Source organism: Antechinus flavipes, chromosome 1 (genome assembly GCF_016432865.1).
Source record: "Antechinus flavipes isolate AdamAnt ecotype Samford, QLD, Australia chromosome 1, AdamAnt_v2, whole genome shotgun sequence".
NCBI classification, from domain to species: Eukaryota; Metazoa; Chordata; class Mammalia; order Dasyuromorphia; family Dasyuridae; genus Antechinus; species Antechinus flavipes.
Genome location: NC_067398.1, coordinates 465,128,096 through 465,148,853, shown reverse-complemented (window position 1 = coordinate 465,148,853; position 20,758 = coordinate 465,128,096). Strand labels below are relative to the sequence as shown.

The 20,758-nt window shown below is 33.1% G+C and overlaps 1 protein-coding gene across 3 annotated transcripts in view; it reads right to left on the bottom strand.

Annotated features, from left to right (window-relative positions):
* Positions 1 to 20,758, bottom strand: part of TOX (thymocyte selection associated high mobility group box) — a 352,655-nt gene that overhangs the window by 157,382 nt on the left and 174,515 nt on the right. For all 3 annotated transcript variants that reach the window (XM_051970153.1, XM_051970152.1, XM_051970154.1), the window contains one exon: positions 4,195 to 4,437. In XM_051970153.1, coding sequence (XP_051826113.1) covers positions 4,195 to 4,437 — 243 coding nt within the window. The remainder of the gene's footprint in view (positions 1 to 4,194; positions 4,438 to 20,758) is intronic.

Below are 20,758 nucleotides of genomic sequence, written 5' to 3'. Positions count from 1 at the left end.
TATGTGAGGATATGATACCTTATGTGGACAGAGGGAAGGCAGAAGGGAGAGAGGGAAGAAGGAAAGAAGAAGAAAAGGAGGGAGGGAGGAAGGAAAGGAAGGAAGGAAGGAGGAAGAGAAGGAAGAAAGGGAGGAAAGAAATAAGGAAGGAAGGAAGGAAGGAAAGAAGGAAGAAAGAAAAAAAGGAAGGAAGGAAGAAAGTAAGGAAGGAAGGAAGGAAGGAGGGAAGGAAGGAAAGAGGAAAGTAATTTTCCAACACACTATTTTATCCTTTCTTCTCAAAGAGGATTATGACATCACAGAGGTGATGCAAGTGAACTGGACTTATGTGAGGGAGGGCTGTGCAAGGTCACCTGCCTCACTTTCCCCTCCAGAGCCATCTGGATCCAGTGCCCATATACAGATGAGGAGACTGGAGATGGCCCTGGATGAAATGGAGGTAGAAGAGAATTCCTTATTCACTAACTTTCTTTCTTTGTTAGATTTCTATTGAACTTTTACAGTGTATTTTGCTGCATTTAATTAGGAAAAAGCTTAAACTTCAGCCTTGGCAAAGATCTCAATGTAATACAGGCTTTTTCATCCTTATGTCATAAACTAAAGTGATTTTGGAATTTCACTAAAAGCCCAAGCCTACTGATACCAGACTATACCTCCATACATCCGAAAAATGAATTCAATATAGAAGGTTGAATACATGCCATCAACTAAAACGCCCCAAAACAGATCCAAATGAAATTAGCTGGCAAGAAAAGCCTCATGGTATTATTCCATAGGACAATTTTTTGTTAGGCAGAATAGGTATCCATCTGTATATTTTAAAATTCAGGTGTTTTGCTTTGATCTATCAGTATCTCTACTGGGTCTGTATCCCAAAAGAGATAATAAAAAAGGGAAAAGGACTCACACATGCAAAAAATATTTGTAGCAGACCTTTTGTGGTGGCAAGGAATTGGAAATTTAAGGGAATGCTCATTAGCTGAGGAATGGATAAATAAGTTATGTTCTATGAATGTAATAGAATATTAATATTATCTAAGAAATGATCAACAGGCTGATTTCAGAATAAGCCTGGAAAGATTTACATGAACTGATGCTAAGTGAAGTGAGTAGAACCAAGAGTATAGAACAATATTATTTGATGATCAATTGTGATAGACTTGTTGCCTCTTTTCAACAATGAGATGATTTGAGGCAATTCCAATAGGATTAAAATGGAAAATTCAATCCAGAGGCAGAGAGAGAACTATGAAGACTAAATGGGATCAAAGCTTGGTATTTTCACCTTACTGTTGTTTCTTTGTTTTTTTTTTTTTTTTTTTGATCTGATTTTTCTTGCACAGCATGATGAATATGGAAATATGCTTAGAAGAATTGCACCTATATTGGATTGTTTGCTGTGTAGGGGAAGGGAGAGGAATGGAGGGGAATAGAAAAAACTGCAACACAAGGTTTTGCAGGGCTGAATGTTGAAAATTTGCATGTATTTGAAAAAATAAAATGCTATTAAAAAGAGAAAACAATCCTAGATTAAAAAAAATCAAGTGTATTATGAAGGATAATTTGTTTCCTAGAATATTATTTCTACCCATTACCCTAGTATTAAAAATTCTATTTTTTGAGATTTGTTCCTCAATCTTAAGCAAAATGGAATCTTGTCCCTTGCAGTATGATGAAGATAATAGTAATGATACCTATAACCACTTATACTCCAGAAATGTTATGAGAGTTTAAAGAGAAAATGTTTGGAGTGTGAAGATCTTGGTTTGCCTCCCAGAACTGTTATTATCTGTGTGGCTTTCTACAAGTCACTTTATCTTTTTAATCCTTCATTTCCCCGTGTATAAAAAAAAGAGGGTAGACCACATGATCTCTTAGAGTCCCTTCTACACTCTAGATACATGACTTAAGATGATGTAACTGAAAATAGTAGTAAAGGTCATCAAAATTTAGATTAAATTCTATTCCAAGCTAAGTTTCAGAGAATCATTTATGAAACATACCACTATTTTTGGTAAAGAAGTGGTAAATTATAGATTTTGAATGCTGAATAAGCTGTCAGACACATCAATGATATTGTCTAGTTTTACTTAATTCTCCTTTTAAAGATATTATGGAAGTTATAGAAAACAATTGAAGTATTAAAAAAGCTCCAAAGCATCAAACTTCCTAAAAAATGAGAACATATAATATAAAGTAATTTATAAACTATAAAATATTATATAAGTATTATTTGTGATTATTATTAAATTTTTGGAAATTTTAGGAAAATACCAAGTTAATAATGTGAATTGTGATAAATCAAATTAATATAAATGAGAACAAATTAGTTTTGTGACTTAGAAACAAAGGACTCATTTTTCCCTAAGTCATGCCATGAAAGTCACAGAAAGGATTTACAGAAAAAAGATTTATATAGTATCACTTTATCTCTTTTGTTTATAGAGTATACTTTTTTTTTTTTTGATGGTTTATAAACTCATTCTGAAGACAATTCCCCCAAACAGTTCCAACCATGTTTGGAAAATGGCTCTATCAAAGGAACAGTTGAATAATCTTCAAAATATTTAAGTTCTACTATGATTGTTTTATAAGTCTCATCACTTCCTATTCATTCTTCTAGGCAGAGTATTCTGAGCTGAAATAATCTGGAGAAATTGTACAGTTGGTATTGAAAATAATTCTGGGTAATCTTTATAGACAATGTCATAAGCCCCCTCTCATATCAGTTGGGATAAAATAAAATTGCATGCGATTCCATGCCCAATCACAGAGAAAAACTATATCAAAAAAAATTCACTTAGTCAATAAACATTTATTAAGCAACTACTATGTGCCAGACAGTTTACTAAAGCATGAAGGATACCAAAAAAGCTATTGTTCAAAAGACTGGATTTCAGCTTCAAATAGAAATCCATTGAAACATCTTTTTATATCCATAGCAGAATAATCTGACTGAAAACTCAATTTCTTTAGTTAAGGTTAAATAACCAAGTAATTGATATGAGAGTCAAAAATGCATTAATGATTCAGGTAATAAAAATGTTGTCTAGATGAGTTATTGTACTTAAAATCAACAAAATAATGAGATTATCCTAACCATAACAGCAGTTAGATTCATAGATAGTTTCACAAATAAAGAAATTTTTAAAAATAGATTGCTGTAATAGAAGAGAAAAACATCTTGAAGCAAGTTACAGAATTCTGTGGTCCTTTAACTTGTCCTGCTATATTACTCAAATGAAAATAAAAAAGAGGTATTCTTATCAAATCAATGAATAATATAAAGCTTGTAGAGATCGCTCACACATTGGATAACAGAATAAAGGTATAAAAATTATCTCAATAGACTGAAATAATGGACCAGACTTTAAAAAGATGAATTCTAAAAAGATAATTTCAAACCCCTACATTTAATTTTTTAAAAAATCAATTAAATGAGTACAGGTGGAAGATATCTGACCTACTATGTGAAAAGGAAGGACTCTGTGATAATAAACTTGGCAATATGAGTCAACAGTGTTTTAAAAAAAATGATGAAATCTTGGGCTACATAGGGGATCCCCAATCCTTCACCCCAAACTGTTGTATCCAGATCAATGGACATATAATTAATTGTGCCACCATACTTGGTGATGGTCAGATTTATCTAATTAGTATTATTTGGAATTTCTAGATTATGTTTGGAATGACATCATACATTTTAGGCATGACAAATAATACATGGCAAACTGGACTATGGCGATAGAAATAACCAGTGTGATAAAAGATTTGGAAACCATGTTCTAAGAAATAAAGTTAAATATTTGGAGTATGGCAACCTTCTTTAAATACTAGAAGGGCTATCATGTGGAAATGAGAGGTGCTAGAGGGTGCTAAATTCCCTTTCACCTTTAGGGGTATAAGATTCTATGATAATTAGCTCATCAATCCTGTATTTATAATTTATGATATCTGTAAGAACATTTGAAATAAATAAGTGATTGTTTCACTTTAATAAAGAATAGATGGAAAATCACTTTAGTATTTTACAGAATATAGTACAGAAATATAGGGCATGTGGAAAACATTTTAAGTGGTTGTCAGTACTTTTGGTTTCATAATTCTGTTTTATGATCATTTTAAAAATCTCACTCATTTACCCAGCTAACCACCACCTCCCTCCATATCCCCTAAATGGGTAAAAGTTCTTACCACAGAAATTGAGTTTGAAAGCAGTGTTCCATCTTGGCCCAGCATGTTGGATACAGTAATTTCAGGTAGGTTCATATTTTGCGGATGGAATGGAAGCAGCCCATTATGGTTCATTGGGTGACAAAGAGGGTGATAACCAGACTCTACTTCATTCAGATGCACCAGCGAATGGTCAGGTAGTGAAGGGGGTGTAATAGGAGGAATGTTAAAGTCTTCATTTTCAAGACTTGGACCAGGGTAAGACTGTGAAATGAAAATAAGAATATTGTTGAAAATCATCACACACACATGGCATGCTCTCATATAATGTGCTTATATGTTACGGCAGGCAGTAGCATCAATTTAGCAAAGAGAACATTTCAAATACTCATAGATTCTCCTGTTGCAGTTTGGCCATTATGCATGGAGGGAGAGTGCCTCACAGGCATAAGCCTGTCTAGTATGCACATAGCCTCCATTAGGCAGGATTTTTTTTTTCTCCAAAAAAGCTGAAATCAAACAGATTTCAAGGGTCCCATTAAAATTTTCCAGAGTCTTAATCTAGCTGAATACCTTTTTCATGCGAATTGTGAGGAAGGAAGGCAATTTATAAAATTAATGTTTGATCAAATGTGCTTCATAGGGCTCCCTACAGTTCATATCATGGTCTGTACTAAAATGAATTCCAGAAACTTTTAGGTTTTGAAAAAATAATGTGCATATCTTTCCACTGTGGGAAAAATAATAAGAATAATAGAGAAGATATATTTATGGATGTTGTAGTGGACATCACTGAAAATACAACATAAACAAAAATAAACACAATAAAAATAGTGTCATAATTGAAATTAAGGTAAACTGAAGCACAAACTCCAAGCACAATCAATTTATTAGCAAAGTAAAAAATTCAACAATATACAGGATATCAGCCCAAACAAACTAAGACTTCAAATGGGAGTTAATATATCATTTTTATAGACAAAAGGAGAATAGGAAAAAAACCAGAATATAGCTTCATGGGGAAGATAAGGTTATTCCTTACAAAGTTAGGTGCATCATAGATATGGAGAATAATATGAAAGATTGGGAAATGGTAATGCAAGGGATAGTAACATCCTCTCTTTCTACCCTGCTAGGAAATTCTAATTGATTTGGTCCATCTGCAAGAATAAATAATGGTACATATAGAGATAACAGATTTCCTCTAATTGTACAAGGACAACTAGTGGTATAGAGAGAATAGGTTTCTTTTAATTAAAGTGATTTATAGAAAAATTGAATTTTTAAACTTAGAGAGGAAAAGGCTGAACTTCTGAAGTCATGAACTTCCAAACTTAATTCAAAGACAAAGAAACATGAGTTAGGCAGTTGTGTGAAATGGCAGCAGAAAAATAAAATAGACTCAATTACAAACTAGAAATTTTATTTTCTTAATAGGAAGGCCTATTTTAACTATGAATTCAAAAGGAAATAAACTTTCTTAGTATTATATTATTAACACTCATTTCTACAAATACTTTTCCTTGGGAATCAAGTCAAAACTCATTACAGCAGTTACCTAAATTCATTTTACCAATTTTGTAAAATAATAACAAGACAAATTAAGGAATAGTACTTAATCAGTGAAATAACAATTATTAGTATTTGGGCTTTCTGCTGGAAGGTGTCATCAGAAAAATCTATGGATAGAAAGGTATTTGAGAGTTTCTAGTTCAAAAGTGAAGGTGAAATATTCAAAGAGTTAAGAAAAATTACATGATAAGAAGAGCATATGAGACAATACTGCTAAACATATCTATGGACAAAGATGTTTACTTGGAGCAGTTGGTATCATAAGGAGAGACAATCTCAATCCCAATATTTCCATGTATCCTATTATTTGACTTGAGAGAAGTTTTATAGTCTCCAGGATCATCAGTAACAAGGTTTACCTTGTATAATGTAACATAACACTGCATGCTGAGAGAGGCAAGATTTTCAATGGTCATGTAGGAGGGCAGCCAGAAAGTGAAAGCCAAAGACAGTAGTTAGAAGGTAGTCATTGGGAGCTCTGCCATTAAGTTTCATGCAATTGCATCCAAGAGCCTGGGGTTATTTTCTCCAGATGGTGTCTATTTGTCTAACAGAAAGAAAATCTTTGAATTGCACTTGCTAAATGTTTTACAAGTTCTGATATATTTATTTAGGTGCTGCTAGAAGACATGATTAAATGAAGAGCTACTAGTAACATCTGGAACTGAGGCAGATTCTGAAGGGCAGGAAGGTGTGTGTGTGTGTGTGTGTGTGTGTAAAATGGGAGAATGGAGCAAGTTGAGAGGAGGGTATGAAGGAGAACTTTGCTTAATTAAACTTTGCAGATAGAATGTTAAAATATAAAGACCAGGTAGAAATGACCAGATATAACGTTTTCACTATTTCTTAGTTTGAAAGCTTAGAGTACATGTCATTAATTTGAGGAAATACACTGTTGAGTGATATGTATTGTTTTAAATGTAATTCTTACTTGTCATCAGCCAGATTACCTTCAGGCTCAGGATCTCTGAGCTTGTACTAATTTTCATGGCTCCTCTGGGCTTTGGTGTGGCATAAAGGGTGGTCTAATAGAGGGGAAGTAGATGTTTTTGCAAAGGGGGAATTAAACATAGGACATATAATTGCTGTATACTGAAGGAATATATGAGTCTTTTCCCAAGCACTGCCTTACCCCTTAATCTTATATTTAATGTGGAATGGATGTGATAATATTTGGGCTTATCTCTGAAATATAGATTTTTAATGTTGAAAGGGATGACCTCAGAGATCATCCAGTCCTATCTGAAGCATGACTCCTTTCTTATCAAAGTGGCAAGTTTTGGATTTCATGATGATTATCTTTAAGTAGCTATAGGGAAAATAGGAGTTGCTGTTTGATCCTTTATTGAATGAGGCAAAAGCACTATAATAACAAGGGGGAAATAGAATTCTGGTTTTAACAAGAGATACTTAAACCTATGAAAATACTCAGTGATACTCCCTCTAGAGTATGGTGTCTTTCTGTAATAGAATTTCCCTGGTAGTTAGGTTTTAATTTGTGGTGTTTCAAAGGGAAGTTTAATTGGTATCACTTTACATTCAGTGATAACAATTGTACTGCAATTTAACTCAGCTACATGGTTATTTTCATGTAATTACACATTAACTTCATTTAACCCATGTAATTACATACCAGAACCGCAGATTCCACAACTTAACCAGAAATGGGTAGTTAGAATGATCATTAAATATAACTGTACAAGGTTACTAAGCAGCTTCTACTTGTGACAAAGAAAGTTTTTTGAAAATCATGATATGGTTATTTGGTACAAGCCAGATATAGTGTAATAAATGCCATTATATAATTATATGGCTTCAATATCTAGATGTACCAATACTGACAAGAAATAACTATGGTGTCAGATTAATTTTACTGGAAATCTTTATATGTGTGTGGAAATGAGTTAGGAAATCTATAAAAATGTTTTTGTAAGATACATCTGTCCTGTGATAAAGGTTTGATGAAACAGTGCTAAGTTCCATGTTAACCACATTTCACTGAGTTTTATACAGAATACAAATTAAACATTTAGAATTAAAAAGGATATTAAAAACAACCTACTCTACTCCTTATTGTACTGATAAGAAAACTGAGGTCACACTCAAGATCACACAAGTAAATAAATAAGCTAGGATTCAAACAAGTTCTCAGACTCCAAATAGAATGTTCTTTCCACTAGACCAAGTTTCTTCTGTATATGTCAAAGTCAAATGATGAAGACAAATATTGTGGGGGTTACAAATCAGTTAAAAGCATGATTAAGGACATGTGGTTTACAAATTTCCGTTTTACATAAGCATGACTAAGTGTCTTTTATTCCCAGAATATTTGAGTCTGCCAGTTGACACTATGATGCTATTCATCGATGTTCAAAGCTTTAAACAACCAATCAAATGTCTCAAGTGAGATATGATTAGTCTGTAAGAAGCACGAAGAACCAAAAGATTCTTTGACACTTGATACTTTAGTACCTCACTGTGGCTGCCAGTGGCCTATAGTTTAATGTGTAGATTGTTTTATGTTTCATAACTCTGTGAAAAGGAGATTCTCATTAAAAACTACAGTAAAATCACAGAAGAAGATCTCTTTTGTCTTTTAATTCTTTTTTTCCCCATTATCACTATTGGACAATGGCAACAACAAAAAACAATAACAATTGCAAATATCTCATATTTCTATGGCTGTTCATGGTTTTTAATGCATTTTCTTCACAACAACCTTGTGAGATAAGAAGTGTAAGAACGATGATCCTCATTTTATAAAAAAGATTAAAAGACTCAGCCAGAAATTTCAGAGCTAGAACTTGCATCAAAATCTCTTGTGGAGGTGTAGAGTATCTGTGTAATGTATAACTTCTGGATGTTATCTCTACAGCTAGAACTCATGAGCAGTATGTCTGTTGCAGAAAGCTTGGAAGAGAGGATTTGAAGGGAGAAGAGTATATATAGAGGCAAAATGATGATGATACCCTTATAGGTCTGTCAAGGTTCAAGGTAGTCAATAATGTGCAAATAACGGTGATCAAAAAAGCATCTATTAAAATGCCTACTCTGTACCAGGCATTATGATAAATATGGAGATTCAAAGAAAGGTAAAAAAGGTTTCCTGCCCTCAAGAAACTTACACTCTAATAAGCATGGTCATAGGGATAGGGTATCTAGGGCTGCAGTCAGCTCACAGAAGCAAGCAAAAAATGGAGAATAGTTCTTAACCTAGTAGCTAGCATAGAAGGAAAGCAATTGAAACCAAGTTCAGAGAAACATTAAGCAGAGAACAGAACTGTGGACATCTCAATGGGAGTGATAAATCTTTCTGATCAGAAATTTTAATCTTTTCATTTGAAGCTATAGAGTTTGAAGAACTACTATCACATTCGTACTTTTTCCTATTTCTTCTTTTCAGATTCTATATCTCTTGTTGTTCCAAATGAATTTGGTCATTATTTAGCCTAGTTTTTTTTTTTTTAATTAATCCTTTGATAGTTTAATTGGTATAGTACCTAATATATTTTAGGTAACATCATCATTTCCATTATATTGGTTCTATTCAGTCACGAGCAATGAATGCCTCTCTAATTCTTTAAACTGATCATTTTTGAAGAACATTTGGTAATTATATTAAAATAGACCTTTCATATGCCTTGGCAGATTGATAACTAGATCTTTGCATGTTGTAGGGGACTTCCCTTTCTATTATTTTCTCTTGTATATTGTTTCCATTCTCCTTACTCTCCCCACCTTCCCTCAAAGAGGGAAGACAAAGAAGTCTTCAAACAACTGATGGAGAAGCTTAACTCCAATTCCTGGGGGAAAAATTCTCTATCATATTATCAAAGATGGATAGAATTATAAATACTTAAAAAGGGAAACATAATCATTATAAAATAATATAGATTCATCAAAGGCACATTATATTAGACCAATTAATTTCTCTTTGCAAAAGGGTCACCAAAATGATATAATGTTAAAGTTCCACATGCATGATGTACCTGTATATAATCTGTCCTTGTAGTCAAGATGAAAATATATAGACTGGATAAAAGTATAACTGTATTATCAACAGACACAAAGAATAGCGGCATGCCAAAATCTCTGTTCTTGGTCCTTACTGTTTGATAAAGGCCAAATAGAAATGGCATTTTTTTCACATTTTTGGATAACAGGAAATTACTATTGTCCCCACTACTACCAGACACAACTATTGTACATTAATGCTCCATGTTTTAAAATCTGTATTTGAAAATTGACACCATTATTGAGTTTTATAAACAATTATATTTTTTCTTTAGTTGGATTCATGTTCCCTATTTATCATTTTGTTGAACTTTTTAAAGTAAGTTTGCATTTTAGAAGTTATAATTAGCAGTGTTAACTTTATGAACTTATCAAAATTTAAGTAATGATGATAGAAGATGTTGTCTGTATTAAAGAAAAGTTAAGAAGATGAGATTAATACTAGGTCCAGAGACCCAGAATTAGAAAGTCTATTAGTCCTCCATGAAACTGAAATGTAGGCTAATGACAATTTAAATGCAACTTATAAAATATAGCCTCCAAATAATCACGTAACTAATATATTTCTGAGGAGGAATTTTCTCTAAGTCTCCTAAGTTATCTATTGAGAAATAAATAGATGTGGATGCAAAGGATTTTATCAGGTTAAAAAATGGCTGAATCCAAAGAAGTAAAGTTTAAAAGGAATAAAATGCAAAAAATTTACCTTTGGCTTAAAAAATCAAATGCCTAAAAACAGATGAGAGAAATTTGCCTAAAAAAGAATTCAAGTGAAAAAGATCTGAAGGCATTAATGCTCCAAATGTTAATGATTACAACTCAAGAGTGTGACATAACAGCCTCCAAACTCTGAGAGTTTAGACTAACTACATTAAAAGCATAAGTTCAGAATGAGGAAGATTAGATGTTTGCTATACTAAGGCTGCCCTGCTAGATTACATTTAGATTATGATGTTTAGTTCTAGGTACAACATTTTAAGATGGCTCCTGAAGCATCTGAACAAGTTCAGAAAGTCAAATACATTTTCCAAATAATTTGAATTTTAGGAAAGCATTTGTAAAGTTTTTTCCTATTCCCATTGTAGCAGAGTGAAAAGATTTGAGCAAACACAGAATAATATTAAGGATTCAGCTCTATAGTTATAAATGAGTCAGGATAAGTTTTTAACATGAAATGAGGGAGTTGTATTAGGGATCTGTACTTGGCTTTGTACTGCTTAACATTCTTATCTCTGAAAAAAAAAACATATATACTCATTTGTGTATATGTATGTGTATGTAATATTGTATATATAAATATATATATACACACACACACATATCTTATGAAATTTGCAGATGACACAAAGTTGGAAGAGATAATTACAACTAACACATTGTGCAAACAGGATGTGGCAACTGAGTTCTGAGTAAAATTTAATAAGATGGCTTTCAATAGAGATAAATGTAAAATTTTGCTTGAGTTCAAAAAGTTGATTTCATAAGGGCCAAAGTGGAAGGGATGCAGCATGGTTTGATGTAGAGTTTTTCGGGGGACAAAAGTTAATAGATTTCAGTGAATTGCAAACTCTATATGAGTTCTATATGAGGAGGAGATAAATGGATGAAAGTTATCCTTTAAGTATTTGAAGGGATATCATGTGAAAGAGAGATTAGACTTATGGAGCTTGATCTTGGAATGCAGAACCATGACACTAAAGGAATTGGGTGGATGTTACATCAATCAGATTTTGGTTTGATATAAAGAGAAAGTCTACTTAGAGTTGTTTAAAAAAAAAGATCGGGCTGTCTGACATGGTGGGTATTCTTTTACTGGGGGTTTTCATGCAGTAGCTTAATGAGTATTTATTAGGATGTTTTAGCAGAATTCCAGCATATACTAGGTAACTTATAAAATCACTTCTCACTCTTAGATCCTGTGGTCTGCTCCTCTTCCCTGCTACCATTGTTTCAGTAGAATGAGACAATGTAAATAAACAATGAAAAAAACGGTAAATTTTTTATTCAGGGATTAAGGCTAGGGCTTTATATTGAGTGTCGATAAATATGGATTACTGAAGTCACTACTCAGGAATTTTCTATTTTCTATCTTCTCTAGCATCTGCTCAATTCTCTTTGTTGATTTGGGTAATTCAGTGATCAATTCTGGATAGCTTGGTACAAACAAGAATAGCAATTTATTAATTTGCAATTAAAAACTATACTTGAGAGAGTTTTGTGTAGTGAATAGAAGGTGGGGCTTGGAATTAGGGCAACCTAGGTCTTAGTGCCCTAGGCAACCCTCTGTTTTGGAAAAAAGTATAACGGATTTACTATATATGTATCATCTACACAGGAAAAAATTATATGTTTTAACAAAAACTAAAATAAACCAAGTCAAATCAAAACATTAATTTGATTATGTAACTACCTTCCTGATCCCTGATAAGACCTTCCTTCTTAAGAAGATCATGCTGAAGAAACCCTATTAAGGATCCAGTCTTTCAAACAGAAATGGAATTTAGGGATTTAGGGTTTAGTGATCTTTTCTTCTGAGTTAAGATTAGTTAGTGATGGATCACCTTGCCCCAGTCTAGGGCAGGATATCTGTCTTGAAAACCATACTTCTGTAAACTAAACATTCTCATTCAGATGATATCTGCTGACTATGGTTACATTACCTATGTCCTTCTTGCAAGATTCCAATTTCATATACTACCCATCTAATTTTCATCACCTCATTTCATTTATTGAAGGTCTCATTTCCACCATCATTTCAGTTCCACATTCTCAACATGTTCCAAGCCAATATTTTACATATCTCATCCCAGGGTTTAGTGTTTCCCTTATTTCTCTATAACATTCACATTCTCATTTGCTATAGGTATGCTGATATATGTGGAGGTGGAATGCTAATTTATGCAGCCTTTCCTCTTGACTACAGATACTTCTCATTTTCACATGTCAAAGATACAGTACTAATTTATGCTGACCAGAATCAAAGAAGAGAAATTTCTTCTTAACCTTTCCTTTCTTCTTTTTCTACATGATTCCTTGCATCTGTAAGCCTTTGCCCACCCAGAACAATCAGCATATAGAATATTATCTTTGATGACAGGAAGCCTTATTATCAGAAAGTCAGACTTCACAAAATGTTAAATCTGGAAAGCACCTTAATTTAGTCCATTCCTTCATTTAACTAATATCCTTACTACTATTTTACTGAATGGAGGGTCTAAGAGGTTAAGCTTCTAGGTCAAGGTCACAAGGTAGAAAAGAGTAGAACCAAGATTTAATTTCAAGATCTCATTCCAAATCTGACACTATTTCTATTATATCACATGGTTTTTCTTATAGGGTAAATTTACATCTGTGAGCATGCACATAATCATGAATAAATTTAACTCACTATGAATTTAGCTATCACATTTTAAAATATGTTTTTCATTTTGAAAAGAAAAATGGCATTACTGGTAAACATGTACAAAATGCCTTAATTTTTAATTTCTAACATATATCCTTAATACCAAGAGTAAGTAAATGTCATTTTAAAATATTTCATTTTCCTTTTTTATATGTTCCTTTTCCACAGTTCAAATAATTAATTCAAAATAAAAATGAAGGAAAAGGGTCATTAGAATATAAAAATAAATGGACTCTGTATATGTTCTAAAATAATATAGGAAAATATCTTTCTTTTCTCCCATGTTCCCCCAAGGGTTTGAAAAAGATCAGCGTTATCTCTCATTTTCCCCCCAAGGATGGAGGGGGGACCTTCAGAAGTAAGTATTTTTCAGCTTCTTTTGTCTCTGCATGAACCAAGTTTGATAGCTTGAGACTATAATGTATTACTGTGGCAACCTTCGGTCTGTTACATAAATCATCTGAACATTCAGCAAGAACTGTCCAACAGTGCCATTCATGTTATCAAGCCAATGATCCTGCAAACAATTTTTTTGTCTTTCTTCACATGTTAGACAATGGCAATAAATCATATTCATTTATAAAAACACACAATGTACTAATTTATCAAGCAACAGTTATCAAAATATATGATTGTAGAAGGTACAACTTTTGTTTCATTGTGTGCATCAATTTTTCTTTCTCAGGTTACACAAAGGGCAATGCCTCAAGAAACCATTAATTTTCTGACATAACATTCATACACTCAATAGATGATATTTACCTGGGGCCTACTGTGTGCATGACCATGTGGGGAGAAAATAAAAATTTAAAAGAGGGTATTCTGGAGAGAAGCCACAAATAAGGTTCTGTTGATAACAGGATGAGGTAACTAAAGTCATCTAGAAGCAAGAGATCAGGCAGATCTGCAAGATATGAGGCATGCAACTGGTGAAGGTCTAAGAGTAGCTTGTACTTAAAATTATATTTTATTGACTCCAAAGTACATGGGGTGGAGGGGAGCGGGGATTTCCTTCACAGGTTCTCTATGAAACCTATTTATAAGTTTATTTCAAGTGTTTTCTTGTCCACCATGGTCAAGTTCAGGATTTTCAAAGATGCTTTCTCCCCTCATTTCTATATATTGTCTTCCCTGGCTTTCTTCTATATTTAGCTCAAATTCCATCTTCATTAAGTGGACTTTCCCAGTGATTCTACTTTCCCCAGTGTTTTCTACTTGTAATTGCCTCTCATTTACACTGCATTTAACATGTCTATACATGGTTATCTGCAGGCTGATTTCCCCTCTAGAAGGTGAGCCTCTGAAGTCAGGCACCAGGTTTTTTCCCTTTCTTTTTATTCCCTAAGCTTAGCATAGCACCTGGCACACAGTAAGCAGATATTTAATTCTTGGGGACTTACTGACTGAATTGATCTGGCATAGATTTTTGTCACATATTAAGCCCAGTGAAATGGACATCAATCATAACCCTAGACTAATGGCTTAGAGTCTTCCTTGTCTCTTTAGTGAGTATACTAGTAGGGTTAATTACTCATAGTCCTTTGCTCAAGCTTCTTTTTCAGAGTTCTTCCTTATCCTCTGTGAATCTAGTGTCATTTACCAGGGTTTCCCTACAGGGAAGGAAGCATCTTAGCATTAGCCTTGTCATGTGAACAGACTCTAGGTATTGTGACAAGTTTATTCACAGTGAATGATGAGCTCTCTGCAACAAGGTCTTGAGCCATGGCCATGACTGATGTCAGGGGCAAAACCCGCATCATGGGAATTCATTGTTTTGTCACAACTGGTGATCAATTTCAGGGGTTCTGGAATAGTATATTTGGAGAGGTAGGGATTTTCAAGCAATCAGAGGATTTAGAGCTAGAAGAGACCTCGTGAGATGAATTGATCTAATACCTTCATTTTTATAGAAGAGGAAACTGAGGTCCATGGATATTAGGCAACTTCCCTTGCCCCATTGATGCCATTCTTCCCCCACTCCCATTAGAACATGTTTCTTAATGTCAGGGACAATGTCATTTTTTTATCTTTGCATCCTAGCATAGTGCCCTGTTTTTAATGTGTATATGTGCATGTGTAATATACACACATATATATGCATATGTGTGTATGTACACACATGTATAATGGTGAAAGAACTCAAAACCTGAGGGAGTGAGTACCTCAATTTGTGGATAGATCCACTTGAATGAACTTATGAGACAACATGGATAAGAATAATATAAAATAGGGAAGTATGTAACAATTTGCGAATTTTCATTAATGAAATCACAGATTAATTTGAATTGAATGTATATTCGTATGTGTGTCTGTATGTTTGCACACATGCATGCATGCCTGTGTGTCTGTGTATGTGTGTATAAGAGGAGGACCCAGTAAGTTGCACAACTCAGCAAAAGTTATAAAGGTAATAAATAGTAAAATGTTATACAACAGAATTGGAAGCATAGAATTTGAGAGTCGCAAGAGACCTCAGTAACTATCTAGTCCAGTGAGTAAATGAATATTATAACATCTGAAAGGTGTTTTAGATAGAAAGATAGATAAATATACACATATATAGTCATCTGTAACTTTATAGATATATAACTATAACAATATATAACTCTGTGTACACACACACACACACACACACACACAGATACACACAGAAAGAACATTATGCAATATAGATAGGAAATTAATACTGAACAAGAAGAGAAGTAATTTAATAGGGTTAAAAGGCACATTCTTCTGTTTGGGTTTCCATTTCACTCCGATTCAAAGACTTAGAATGAAAGAAAATTCTCTGCAACAGTCTGACAAGCAATTCTAATTCTCTTAATAAGGAGGACCAAAAAGATACCCAGAGGTTGAAGAGAATTCTGCATTATTAAGGATACTGTACAGTAAAGTAAATTAAAGAAGATGTTCATAGAAGAGACCAGATGTTGAAGTAGATCCAGGAAAAGAGATGATTTCTCTAATTTAATGAAGAAAGGCAGGATAAATAGAGGGTCAGCCTTGGAATTAGAAAGACTTCTATTAAAGGTCTACCTCTGATACATTCTGTGAGACCATGGGCAAGTAAATTTATTTGTCAGTGCCTTAGGAAACTATTTAAGACTATGTATTGTAGACAAGTTGCTAATCTAGATGACTGTAAGAAGTTCCTTCTACCATGAAGTCCCATACCTGAATTTAAAAAAAATGAAAAAAAAAACCTTATGGGAGATCTCAATCAGTATCCAGGAACCTTTGGTCTTGAAAGTCAATCCTGTCATAATAATAGTAAAAAGGGAGAAGGGCATATTTAGAGAGTATTTACATCATGCAATTCTAGAGAGTGTTGGAATCTTTTGTGAAGGGATAGAGGGAGAAAGGGGAGTAAAGGACAGAAATAGGAAAGAAGGGTGGCAAAGAAGGTCAAGATTTAATGAACAGATTTATAGGTTTAATTAAGAAAAGGAAAATAAAATTTAAGTTATGGGAAAGGAAGTAGTATAGGAGGTAGTAGATAAAGAAGGAACAGACAAGTCACAGAGAAAGAACCATAGAAGTTAATGGGACAAATAATAACACCCTTATGCATTTTCATAAAGTTTTTAAAATCATTTTCAAATGATAACCTCACTAGATTATCACAAAAACACTTTGAGGTAAATTGAAAGGAGAAATTAAAGTGAAATGAACAAGTGAATATTATCAGCTTTAGTTCTTAACTTTGCCTGTTGAAAAACTGGAAGTGGGACCATAAAGTAACCTAACTTCTTATGACAGTAAATTCTGGAAGAAAAGGAAGAAGAGTACTCTATCCATCTTCTGACCACACATTTCTAACATAAAAGCAAGTCAGTCCAAAAAAGGCTGAATGTATTTATTGATCTTTATTGATAAACAGTGAGAAGAAACTTACATGAGAGGGACTTGAATGTCCTGCATAAATAAACTATCAAAATTGGCCCTTTTTACTGATTACATGAAATAATGCTTTGTAAACCTTATAAACATTATATGTAAAACACTTTGTCTTATAAAGTCCTATATAAATTCTAGCTACAATAATAATTATTATGATCATCACCATCATCATTATTATTTTTACTACTATTATTGTTATTACTTTTAATTGTATGCATTATCAGTTTAATAATTCATTACTGGGAAAACCTCCAGAAATCATCCATTTGGATTTGCTACATAGAGTCAAACAATCACTATTTAGTAAATAAATGTGACAATTCATTCACGTTGAAGAAATTTATTTAACAGCACTTCAAAGCAAATTTCGTCAAGAAACTACCAACACATTTTAAAATCATTATGAATTCCTTGGGTTATAATCCAAGCTATTAATTTCTTATTTGTGTGACCTTAGGCTTTAGTCACTTAAGCTTGATGGGCCTTAGTTTTTTAATCTATTAAATGGGATGATCTCTAATATAGCTTCTGCTTTAAATTCTAGCATCTTTATTGTATTAGAAATAATACTTCCATTTTCTAGCATATCTTAACAATATTTATCAGATTTTAAGGACAAATGAGTGAAGATTCTATGCAAAGAAAAGGAATGGAACCATCACACAAAGACAAAAAGTTCGAGTATTTTCTTTGGGGATGAAAGAAAATAGTCTCAGAACAGAGAAGGAAATGGGAGGTGACAATGTTATTTTAAGAAAACCATCTAGGAGCCTCAGTTTTTATATAATTACAAGGAGAGAAACAATTCATCCCTGCACATCAAGAAAGGGTATTGATGACTCATTGTTTATTAACATCTTTCAATAACTTGAAAATGGAGACTACAAGAGCGGTAGAATCATCTATCCTCCAATTATTTTGGATTTACTAAACTGTATCAGTCCTCTCCTATATTTATTGTTAGGTATATTCTATGGAAGGCCAGAAAGATAAAGTTGAAGAATATGATATTGTGAAATTGAAGAGTGAAGTTAATTTTTCACCTCTTCATCTATTTATTAAACATGACTGAAAATTTTCTAAATTCAAGATTGCAAAGAAATACTTTTCAAAATTTATAAAAACTAGTGAGTAGATAGTAGTGGTAAGATACCAATATGACATCCTCGGCCAGGTGCTCAGTAGGCTCGGAGAGTAACTATTAAAGGAGCAATCTTACTTGCACAGCCAATGCTCTATCATTCAGATTTTTTTTTTGGGGGGGGATTTATCAAAAAAAAATACATTCTCTCTAATGCTTAAAAAACATACTACAAGACAGTACCAATAAACTTCATAAGCATATTCTGCAACAAATATTTATATTCTGAAATAAAAAATGAGCCCTATACTCACAAATCCCACAGCTTGGAAATGTATATGATACACAACATTTAACCTGTCAGCAGCCTCATTAGTGTCATTGAATAGGATCTGGCAATCAGTAGATGGTGTGTTCTACATGTGTTTACATTTTAAAATGCTCTTAAAATAGCTCCACTATGGAGTAACATAAAGCAGTGGACAAATGGAATTTAGTTTAAACCTACAGATGTTCCCCAAATCTTCTCTGAATTCAATTACTCCTTGAGGAGACCACTTAGAGCAGATTCAGTATTAAACTTTGTAAATAAAAGAAAGGTAGAGTGGGGGTGAGGGAATCATTCGAATATTAATACCAATTTGTAAGATATTAGAAAAATATGCTAAAAGATTTGTGAAGCTTTTAAACTCACTGGACTCTTAAAGCAAGCATTCCCTATTTGGATCCTACCTGTTATGACTGTCTATACTGGCTATTAAGACATTTTTATAAACTGCAAGAAATATGTGAGCTATTACAAGAAATAATTCTGAAAAACAGACTTCTATGTAAGAAGCCAATTTAGGAAGAAAACAACATAAACAATAGTAACTTGTGTGCTCAAGTGAAGCATCTTTTTAATTTTGAGTAATGAAGATGTCAAGCCAAATGCTAGAGTAGTTTAACTTAATTAGGTGGCCTATTTTTCCAAGCAGCCTTTCATTTCCCATTGAAAACTCAGCTTGTATGCAAGGCAACAAGAGCAATTTTGTCTGTAATGAATACCTCCGGGATTGCACAGAGTAATCATTTGAATGTTACACTGAAGACTGGTTTGAGTAACTAGTTTGGGCTTGTTGAGATGCCAGACTCTGTTAGACTAACTAGATTAATCAAAGCATGGCAGTTTTATCATTTATTGGGTCAAAGTTCACAAGGTCAAGTCGATGTTGTGTCTGGAGTCTCTATCAAAAGGAAGGTGGTTTTAATTTGTAGTTCAAATTCATGTCATGATCACAGGTATTTTATGGACCGAAAAAAAAAAAAGGTATTTTAAATAAAGTATCCTTAAAATGTGTTGCCTTGAATGTCTCTTAGGTTTATATCTCATAACTCTTCCAGCTTCCAAACCATGAATGAATTTCCTTGTCAGGAAAGTACATCATTAAAATATGCTGTTTTTCAAACCTAAATCTATTATATACACTATATATATATGTGCATATTTATATCTGCATATATCTATACACAATATAAATGTATATAATTATAACAATTGTTAAAGATCCCTCTGCAGAAAACTAGGAAATTTTTTTTAAGTATATGTATATATATCATACTCTGAAGTTAGAGTATTTCTATTGCACCTCCTGATTTCTAATCACTATTTAAAATGAATGCCTGATGTTGAACTGTGCTAGTTATAACTTAAATTATAATATCCTGAAAATTCAGTCTTTGTAGCATTGACATATCAACAGCAAAGGAGCAAATACTAAATAAAAAATATGTGTTAGATTCCAAAAAATGAAATTAAAAGGAGTTCTGTATTTTATTACTCTTGATTTTCAGGCCAAATAGGAAGCAGAACCAGAAATGGAAAAGCAGTGATACCTGACCCTTTAAAAACTTTATGGGAGGAACAGTAATGAAAGCTGAATGATAAGAATGAAAAAAATATAACTTAAAACATTATTTCTGTCCAAGATATAAAATATGGAGAAAAATACAACTTTCAAAATTAGATTAACAAAAGCTAATTAATTAAGCATATATACAAAGTCCTGTTAAGTTGGCATTCATAAAAAGATAAATTTAGTCCTCAATTTAATCTAAATAGCACTATGATAGTTTCATTAAAAAAAATTGTCTTTATACCCTTAGTGTTTAGTACAGTCAATAGTAGATGCTTAATAAGCATTTGTTAGAGTTAATCATTTCACTGTGCATACCCTTTGATCCAGCAGTATTTCTACTGGGGTTATACCCCAAAGAGATACTAAAGAAGGGAAAGGGACCTGTATGGGCCAAAATGTTTGTGGCAGCCCTGTTTGTAATGGCTAGAAGCTGGAAAATGAATGGATGCCCCTCAATTGGAGAATAGTTGAGTAAATTGTGGTATATGAATGTTATGGAATATTATTGTTCTGTAAGGAATGACCAGCGGGATGAATACAGAGAGGACTGGCGAGACTTACATGAACTGATGCTAAGTGAAATGAGCAGAACCAGGAGATCATTATATACCTCAACAACGATACTGTTTGAGGATGTATTCTGATGGAAGTGGATCTCTTCGACAAAAAGATCTAATTCAATTTCAACTGATCAAGGATGGATAGAATTAGCTACAC